General features: G+C 40.9%; 2 protein-coding genes across 2 annotated transcripts in view; both read left to right on the forward strand.

Annotated features, from left to right (window-relative positions):
* Positions 1-1,563: 1,563 nt before the first annotated feature.
* fundc1 (FUN14 domain containing 1) lies at positions 1,564-4,343 on the forward strand. The gene is made up of 5 exons (XM_031873449.1): positions 1,564-1,653; positions 1,907-2,060; positions 2,837-2,912; positions 3,005-3,133; positions 3,371-4,343. Exons 1-5 carry the CDS (start codon positions 1,602-1,604, stop codon positions 3,446-3,448), a joined length of 489 nt encoding a protein of 162 aa, XP_031729309.1. The 5' UTR covers positions 1,564-1,601; the 3' UTR covers positions 3,449-4,343.
* Positions 4,344-4,436: 93 nt separating this feature from the next.
* Positions 4,437-10,145, forward strand: part of efhc2 (EF-hand domain (C-terminal) containing 2) — an 11,444-nt gene continuing 5,735 nt past the window's right edge. The window contains exons 1-8 of the mRNA XM_031873448.1: positions 4,437-5,002; positions 6,424-6,612; positions 6,960-7,110; positions 7,294-7,517; positions 7,649-7,900; positions 8,767-8,871; positions 9,024-9,162; positions 9,886-10,045. Of these exons, the coding sequence (XP_031729308.1) occupies positions 4,898-5,002; positions 6,424-6,612; positions 6,960-7,110; positions 7,294-7,517; positions 7,649-7,900; positions 8,767-8,871; positions 9,024-9,162; positions 9,886-10,045 (1,325 nt within the window). The 5' untranslated portion in view covers positions 4,437-4,897. The remainder of the gene's footprint in view (positions 5,003-6,423; positions 6,613-6,959; positions 7,111-7,293; positions 7,518-7,648; positions 7,901-8,766; positions 8,872-9,023; positions 9,163-9,885; positions 10,046-10,145) is intronic.

Below are 10,145 nucleotides of genomic sequence, written 5' to 3' on the forward strand. Positions count from 1 at the left end.
CTGATATGCATGATGACGTTTGGTTGTCTCATTTAGCCACTTGTTAGCAACAACCTTTTTTAAGACTCTTTAATTCACGAGAGGGGTATGGATATGGATTGGATTGATGAAATTTGATTATGTTGTTGTTGGGATGGAAAATGTCGTATGCAGGACAGATTTTGAAGCCCTCCGAAGCAAATTTGTGTCTTGTGATATTGGGCTATACAAAGCGATCTGCTGACGTATTTTATATCATAGAGCAAAACTTTAAAATCTCTATAGCTTGTTTCTAATTATATTATTTACTTATAATTTATTATCTAATATGCCACTAATCTAATCAGAGACAGTAGAGCATCTATACAGTTCATCTCTAATAATCAGGGGTAGAGAATTGAAGATGAAATTTGGAATTGCTCATTGGAAAAACGCAATGTTGTTGATTGTTAAAGACCCCAAGGGAGGACTGTGTCATTTGATTAGCATTAAAATTGATCATATTAAAGGCTGGTGTTCTGCTTCAGAAAAATTCTTCTTATATTTGTTTAAATTCTCATTACATCCCCACTGCAATGGCTGCTCTTACATAAAACAGATATCTGGTTTCTGTGGCCTTTGCTGGACTGTAATAAGCCTGAAAGTAATACTGATTACTTTCAGCATGAATGTAATGATGCTATCTTAACAGCTGTGAGTAATAACACTAGCCATGTCTGTTGTTCACCTTCATAATCATCATTTTGGCTTTGGAGGGAGGCCTGAAGAGACGGGCTGTCGGTGTTGCTGACTTGGATTTAGCCGCTGTTGGAGCTAGTGCTGCTTGCTACTTCATTGGGAAAGAGTTGGCAACACTGGGCTGGGTTTTTTGGGTCAGATAATTAAAAAATATATAGTGTCCTCTTGCGAGATTACCAACCCTAGCTTTAAATTAAAATAGGAGGTCCCACCCTAAGGAAGGACAGCAAGAGGAAGGCCTCAAAATATAGAAAAGCGTAAAGGGTTGGTTGAACTAAACCATTAACAAATCTCAATATCGTTGATCTTTTTCTAATCTGGAATCCATTATTAAAATTCTGATTAAAATGCTTCAACAGCGACACCTGCCGGCAACAGAGTGGTGGTGGGAGGCAGACGAGGACGGTCCTCTTCTGGGACCGGATCCCATCAGTTTGCTCACACACACACGAGGTTCATTCCCACCCAGAGCCTGCAGTGATTGTTTGTCAGAAATATTGTAGGCAAGTGGTTTAAGGTTTTCCTTTGAGGAAGTAGAGATAAGCAGCCAATTAGTGTAGTAGCAATAATTGTATGTACACAGCACTTGGAAAGTTCTTTTCATATTCAAAGATTTACAGAATAAAACAATAAAATCAGAAACCCGTGTACTTAAACTGGAGCACGAGTGCACATATATCAAGCAGCAGTGAAAAAAAGAAAGAAAAAAATAAACACGTAAAACATAATATTTATTTTTTGAATAATTTCTGTGACTTCTTGGGTCTTTTATATGAGTTTTACAGGTTAAATCTAACATTTCTGTAACCCCCCCCGTTGTCATCTCCTCTTCTCTCCAGACGAGGCGCACTTCATCTGTGGAGAGAAGGTACCTCCTCCACCGGATGGCATCTGAGGACACAGTATCGCACTCCAAAATGGCGAACCGCGACAAGGGTAAGCAGGCCTGTAAACTAAGTAGATCTTCATCCGTCCATTCTGAGCAGTGGGAGAATCGAAGCAGCTCTTTTAAACTTCCATTTAACAATTTGGGTATCTTTATTTAACGATTCCCTCCCGCTGACTACCCTTTACCAGTGCGTGACCAGTGTGATGCTAACTTGTTGTCAGGCCTCAGAACTTTGCTAAGTTCAATTTGTTGCTAATGTATGCTTCTGTCTGTTTATATTTTATATTTTTCCCTTGCAAGAGCTGGAAGAGGAGATTTACGAGAAGGTCGTGGACCTGACGGAATACGCCAAACGTCAGCGATGGTGGAACCGCCTCTTCGGGAAAAACTCCGGCCCCTTAGCGGAGAAGTACTCCGTGGCCACACAGTTAGCCATCGGGGGAGTGAGTGGATGGTAAATATTCTCCTTTAGAAATGCATTGTGTTGCCTTCAGGTGCTCCTCATTTACTCTCGTTCTTGGTTTTCTATGCACTAATATACACGTTGCAAAAAAATCATTCGGACTGACTCGGACATAGCCAAGTGCTAAATATGATGTATTACGCATGGTCCCTGGAGCCTTGGATTATTTTCAGATGCATCTTTCCCCCATCTGGTCCCTCCTCTATCGGCCTGTTCTCCCTTCTGTCTGAATGGAGAGGTCTGCCTTGTGCTGCAGGAATATACAGTCCACACTCATTACTACTGAAACTCAGAAAGATAAATCCCCCTTGTGTCCATCCTTTCTACCCTTAAATGATATAATTGTGCACTTGGTGTGCATCATACTTAACAATGTGTCTGGTAGACTTTTAAGTGTTGGGCCATTCACTGTCATGCAAACTTTACAGTTTTTGAGATAAGATAAAACTTCCTTCATCCAGAGGGAAATTGCTGTGCAGCATTTGCAATGCAAAGTGGGAAGAGTGCAAATTTAAAGCGCGCACACATGCACCAGTCTAAGTTAACAATAAGGTGCCAATCCAAAATAAGTACAATATTTAATATGCCAAAAATAGTCAACAGTATAGATCATAAAAATATAAACTTAGGTGGGGTTGCATATAGATATGTATACAGTATTCGTACGACTATGTGGTCAACAGAATGCTCATGATTTATTTAAAGACTGTTGAAGTCATTCATTATGTTAGATTACCCATCATGCTCTCTGTCTCGATTCATTTCAGGTGTGCAGGATATCTCTTCCAGAAGGTCGGAAAAGTTGCTGCTACATCTGTAGGAGGAGGTCTTCTGCTGTTGCAGGTATTCTTGCGACACTATAAAGACATAAGGAAATCACTGTGGTGAAATCTGCCTCGCATCTATGTTTAATTTTGCCGCGACTCTTTCTCCAGATAGCTAACAACAGTGGCTATATCCAGGTGGACTGGAAGAGAGTGGAGAAGGATGTAAACAAAGCTAAGAAGCAGATAAAGAAGGGCACCAATCAAGCCGGCCCAGAGATCAACACATTTGTCGAGAAGGTAAGACCTTTAGTGTGTTGGTTTTGATTGTCGCACAAAGGGAGTTCAGAGCGTCGTCATCAGGCCTGAGGAATATAGAATACAGTTGGGACGTCCTGGTGGCCTTGTTGTCAAAATTCCTGCTGTATAACCGCAATGTCTGCCGTTTGATTTCATTGCATGCATACCCCTGTTCTCTTTTTTGTTTCCTGTCAGTATTTACGTTATATACTGAGACACGTTTTCTGTCTTCTTCAGTCCACAGTTTTTGTGAAGAAAAACATTGTTGTCACAAGTGGTTTCATTGGAGGATTCCTGCTCGGCCTGGCGTCTTAGGGTCTGCCAAAGAACAACAGTCTGTATTCCTTCAAATGTTGTGAGAAGCTATAGGGAAACATTATAAACCATTGCTGGAGGGTGTTAAAAGTGTTTCGACAACAAAGCAACCTATTTAAGATTAGCTTGTAGCTCTGTGTTTCTACACAAGCTGCACTTCCTTTTGTCTACTTTAATACTGTACACGTGACGAGCACCGTCGATTTATAATGTGGGACTTCTGGGATAGAATTCTGGAAAAGTAACGCACACCGAAAGGTTGTAATGAGGTGCTGATCACTGGAAGTAAAGTAGGGAAAACGTGTCGCGCACTCTGCCTCCATATGCATTTCTATTTCATTCAGATGATGTTTCAGCAGTCAGGCCTGCTTCAAGATCCACGATGGTTGACCCGATCCTTTGGAGAGACCAGAAAGATCCTCTTAAAATACTCCACCTTCCAGGCCAAATAAAGATGCATATCATGCTAAATTATTTTTAAGAGAAGTGTAAATCGGCTATCGGAATGTTTCTATTTATTTATGAAAGAAGAAGAGTATCGTTATCGCTGCCTTGTTGCGCATAATGCAGCTAAGAGCAAGTAGATTTAAATTCACCCTCACACGGCAGGTGGTGTCCACAGGATTCCATCAGTGCCCGTGTTCTATTTTTCAATTCCAGACATTGTACTCAATCATCTTGCCGATGGATAAGTGATTGGTATGTCTTTTTTGAGAGATGCCACATGTTTGATGGGTTATGTCTGCCTCCCCTGCATCTCTTTTTTTTTTTTTATTATTATTTTTTTTTAAATTATGTATTTTGTGTAGCAATACATTGATGCTTTAAATACCAAAGGCTATGGTTTGTCTACACTGTAAGTTTGATGAAGAAATAAAAATAACAATCAGTTGAATTTTGTCTCATGTATTTTATGACGATGTATTTTCCCTCTTAACCTTGAGTCTTTGGAGTAATTGCATGTCAAGTGTTTAGTAAATATAGCAATATTAAAGTGTGAACAAACTAAGTAAGAGCCCTGCATTCAAGTAAAAGTACACAAATAGTATCATTACTCTTAATGCAGAATGGCCCATTTCAGAATTGTGTACATTGCTTTAAAGTTGCAGCTGGTAAAGGTGAGGGTGACTTTAATAACCTCATATACTCCTGAGTAGCTTAACCTATAATGATATAATTATTTGTTGGTTTATATTTTGAATTTATAATCTGTATCTGCAAAGTAACTAATGTACAATAACTGCAGTTAAAAAGTACAATATTTGCCTGTAAAATGTAGTCGAGTAGAGGTACAAAATGAAAACACGTCTCAAAATTGTATTTGTTACAGCACTAGTACATTTAGTACACATCTAGTATTTTCTTCTTTTGTGCACGTGTTGATATTTTATAAGTCTCCCCCCCCATTCTGAACGTCGCTAGGAGACGTCCCCAAACAAAAAGGTTTCCATGGTAAACAATAACAGCCCGTTGAATGTCCGCAGCTGCTCCGACGTTTTAAGTGTTACAGCCATGGCGTTACCGTTTCTACCCGGGAATTCTCCCAACAAACAGGTAAGTGTACTGCGTTCAGTGGCGCTACAGTTCACCCACGTGTTGTGCCTTCAGCTGAGGTCTCTGCTTTACTGCTTTCCTTCAGTTAGCTGAAGTTAGCTACAATGTCAGCTAGCCAACGTTGCGGATAGGAAGCAGGCTAATTGTGCATTCAGCAGTTTAATTTTCTATTTGTTACTATTTATGACATCAATGTTTCTCAAATTGGTGTTTTTATTTATAAGGTTCTTTCAGGTGAAGGGAATATTCCTGATCGCTTCTAAACCTAAAGTCAGTTCACAGGTTCACTCTTACTCAACTCCTCATCTTCACATCTTCATCCTCCTAAATTACAGTAAAGGACAATTTTCAATAAGATTTAGGGGAACCAAATTGTGGAATTACCTTTCCCACCTAACAAAAAAATGTTCCTCTATAAAATGTTTCAAAAGGTGCCAAAAAGAAAATCTAATTGCTGTTTTGTAATTACTTTTTTATGTATTATTGTTCATGTCTTCCTTGTTTTAGGTGTTATATTATATTTATAGTTGTTTCACTCATAGGGACTTGTAGCATTACTGCTTATCATATTTCATATCTTGTAAGACGTCTTGTCAATATATTTTTCGTAGTCATATCTTATGCATATTCATTTTATGTTCTCTTCCTGCACTGTGATATTAATTTATCTCTGTTTTGTTTGTTTATTTTTATTTTATTCTTTGAATTGTGCAAAATAAATAAATAAATACACTAAACCATCTGCCTTAATGTAGGGTTGTGTATGTAACTGATACAACAAAAATAATGTCAGATATGAGTTGAAGTCACAAACGTCCCCGTTACATAAAGAGGTTTCTTCACCTTGTGTAAACTGTTAAGTAGCGAGTATTGTAACGTTACTTAAGTACAATTTTGACATGGCGTTACTTGTAACGTTACTTCACTTGAGTATTTCCCTTTATGCTACTTTATATTTCTACTCCGCTTCAGTTCAGAGGGAAACTTTCTACTCTACTGCATTTCTTTGACAGTTATAGTTGACGTTACTTGTTGCTTTCCACATTGAAGAACTAGTAAACCAATAAATATTTAGTAATCAGAGACTTGGCTGTAGTGGAGTTGAGCATTCTCAAGCACTTGAGCTTGATAATAATATACCGCTACTGAATGTAATATCAGAAGTGTAATTTCCAGGTTATGTTCCTAGTATTATGCAAACACACTTTATTCTAGGCAGCCTTTAGCTCTACATAAATGCCTGCGTTGTGTGCACTTGACCTGTTCATAGGTCAGTTAATTATAAATGCATCAAGTCATTAGTTGATGTAATGATTGTATACCATAGTAAGCCCATATTACAGTACGTTTTTCATAGAAAGCGATCATTCCTTTAAGGTTGACAGCTGAGTAGAGACACTTTTCTCTTTTCTGTACGACAGCTGGGGAAGCAGAGATTCCACAAATCCCAACAGTTTGAGTATTCCAATGGATTACCTATGCTGGTGGGATTTGAGAAGCCAGGCATTGGAGGAGAGCTGTTGGTTGGCCAGAGGATTAAACCAAAGTATTCTGTCTACCCCAAAGGACAGGGCAGGGATATACCATCATGGGTAGCCTTCGACAAACAGGTGAATTGATCAGTTTTACCTTCCTGGTTATACACACACACACACACACACATATATTTCTGTCCCTAACAGTTGAATGGAGTACTGGTTATATGGATGTCTAATTTAAACAACTTCAGCAGTGGCTTTAACAGTGAATATGTTGCAAACAGCACAGCTAATGTTCTCTTAGTACAACACTTCTATTGGATTATAGTATTGATGAGTTTAGTTTGAAGCACCAATGCTTCACTTGAATTCACATTTGCATATTTCTGTTACATCGTTAAAGAAATCTTGAAAAATCAATGACTTAAGAGTTATAATTTGATGAATCTCTCTGACAAAATGCCCTTTCGCTCCTCCAGGTTCTGTGTTTTGAAGCATTCTTCCAGGAAGCTGTGCCTGAGGCACAACATGAGACGTACAGGATCAGGAAGTGTAAGATCTACTTCCACCTGGAAGATGATACCGTTCAGGTGGTGGAGCCAGAGTACAAGAACAGTGGCATCCCTCAAGGTGTGTGTGATATCACAGGAAAGGTCTAGTCAATGTAGCTCAAATGAAAATGTTTGTTTTTATGCATTCAAGACTCCCAATTGGCCAAATGATCCATTACACAAGTCAAACAAGCCAATGCACATCACTGTGTAATTTAATACCTGTCCCTTACCATTGCTGTGTCGTTGTTCCCTGTGGTAGGAATACTTATTCGTCGCCAACGTGTCCCGCTGCCTCCCCCAAATGATGACCAGTTCTACCACATTTACCATTTCAACATCAACCAACAGATGGTGCTGTACTCACGCACATTCACCGTGACCAACTGTGACTCTTTTACGAGGAACTTTCTCACAAAACTTGGGGTGCGCCTAAATAACCCCGCCACTCTACCTGATGACCCCTACAGCAAACACCGGGAAGAGGTAGGAATCAGGTTTTGTGTCGTCTTTAGAGGATGAAGAGATTTATAAAAATAGCAATGATAGAATCCAGTATTGCATAGAGGGGAGTTACTTATGTGTTGATTATTTTTACCACATGGTCCCTCGTCCAGATTGAGAAAAATATGAAGCCACTTCGGCCGTACGAGAGGCGTGACACACTGAAGCAGTTCCTGGAGCACGACCACAAAGTCCTGCGCTTCAACTGCTTGTGGGACGAAACAGAGAATATGCTCGGGGACCCGCGGGAGCTCATTCTGCACTACTACCTGGGTGATGACACCGTAGAGATCCTGGAGATCATTCCCTCAAACTCTGGGAGGGATACTGTGCCCAAGTTCCTACGCCGCGGCAAACTACCCAAGGTGAGGCACCACGATACTATAAGTTCATCAGGTGTGTCGAAGTCTCTGGGCCGTGGGAGAGTAGACGAGGACTACGTTTGTTGTCAGAGGAATAAAGAAAATACACAGATCCTACAGCGTAATGGAAATTGCTGAATTTTCTATAATATAGAGAGAAACATGCTTGACAGGAAACGTCAGAGAAATTGATGAATTCTCAAGGGTGGTAAGGAACATTTAGGGAATACATGAATGTAGCAGAATGTGTTTCACAGCTTGTCTCGTGCATTTAGTGTGCTCATTTTCCATGTCCATTTGCACGTTTTACGTGTAGATAGTTATTCCAAAGCGAAAGGCTTGCAGTGACTCTCTTTCTGGTTGGGTGGCTTCTTTTCATCTTCCTCCCACCACCCCTCCCTTCACCCAGGCCTCATTGAGTCTGACAGGACGGCTGCAGCATCCAGTCTCCCTCAAGCATTTTGGCTTTCTCCTCCAGTTACTGACTGAAGCCTAATTCAACTTGAAAGACAGCCAGGCCTCAATCATGTGTGTGTGTGTGTGTCTGTGTGTGTCTGTGTGTCTGTGTGTGTCTGTGAGTGTTTTCAGTCCAGTAATTTTGTTTGTTCTGATGCCTTTTATTAAATGTCAGCCCTAAAGGTTGGCCAGAATCCTCCATCCAATGGGATTCCACCACATCCTTAAAGACAGATCCCTTCTTTACTCTTTCTCTTAATTCTATTAGACTGCCCCCCCCACGCCCCTTCGTTCTCTCTCTCTCTTGGTCTCTCTATCTCTCTCCTCAGATGTGTGCATGAAGATCTTGTACTGTACAGTGTGTTTTGTGTAACAACAGTTTCTGCATGTGGTTGTTTGTTATTTCTCTGTAGCATTCGGTCCAAATGAGGCAGCCTGGACAGATCACGGACCGCACAGTGCTCAATGTGATCGCCCCCACGAGTCAGGAGCAACGCTACATACTGGACAACCTCAAAGTATGTCCTGAATGAATGGACATTACTTTATGGATTTATGAATCCATAAAGTAATGTGAGTAATGTCTCATTTGTGGTCGTTCTGTCATCTCATTCTCCCCTTCATCCTTTCTCTTTCTCTCTCTCTCTCTCTCCCCCCCCCCCCCCTGCAGATTGGAGCTGTCCATGATGAGTTTTATAAGGACTGTGATCTGACTTTGGGTGGAGAAGTGAATGTATGGGGCAGGAGAGTGATCCTCACTGACTGTGACAACTTCACCAAAGACTACTACCGCTCCAAATACGGCATAGGTAACCAATAGAAGTGTTTGTTTGTTTGCTGTAGTGCTTCAAACGTGTGAACTGTTTCTTCAGGTGAAATAGGCACCTTTAAAACACTAGTTTAAAGGGTCTTTGATGTTTCATAGACTAAATTATTAATCAAATAGGATAGATTGATTTAGAGTAACGGGTTTTGTCTGTGCAACAAGAACCTGATCTTATGTAACAAACTGAATAACATGTACATTTACACTCGTCATACATTTGAAAGGATTTAATCTTCAGTTATTGGTTGCTCATGCCTGCAGTACATCCATCTGAACACTCAGGGGCAGTAAGAGCAAGCACCAGCAAGAGCTATCACCTTCCTACAACATTGATTCCTGAGACTGATGGCAGACTCTTGTTCAGAGGATGAAGTATTTGTATCTGTATACTCACTACGACTGAAATGTTCCGATTTCTTCTTTAAAAACTGAGCTTACGCGGCAGCCCCATATAATGTTATAATTGGGGCTTGCTGCATTAGCCACGGTAGTAAACCAGGCAGAGCCCCCAGTGACAGGCCACTGTGATGGAGGGTCCTGTCTGACTCTGAGAAGTCAGAGTTCAGCTCAGGGTTACAGTCAGACCCAGGCTGCTGTGCTCCTGCATGGATGGATTACCCGCTGCCCTCTGATCATTTCAGCTCTCCTCCTGCGTTCCTTTCTTCTTTTAAGTGTTTTGTCTTTTATTTCCCCTTCCTCCGTTCAGAGGACTTCACCCCAGTGGTGTACAAAGTTCCCCCAGCCCCTAAGCCCCCAAGGCATTTGCCCCCCTACAACGGCTTTGGCTCGGAGGAGGACTCGCTAAGCTTCTGCCAGAGCCTGCTGCCCAAGCCCCCACAGAAAGATTTCCACAAGTTTATGGAGAGGTCGGATGAGTTGTAGTCACAATCAAATTACTTACTGAAATGTTTGTGTCTCTGTGTGTGTTAGTGGCAGTCCTCAACTCTGCTGTGTATATGCCCCCCC

The sequence above is a fragment of the Anarrhichthys ocellatus genome, unplaced genomic scaffold (assembly GCF_004355925.1).
Source record: "Anarrhichthys ocellatus isolate YVR2014 unplaced genomic scaffold, GSC_Weel_1.0 scaffold71, whole genome shotgun sequence".
Classification (NCBI taxonomy): domain Eukaryota; kingdom Metazoa; phylum Chordata; class Actinopteri; order Perciformes; family Anarhichadidae; genus Anarrhichthys; species Anarrhichthys ocellatus.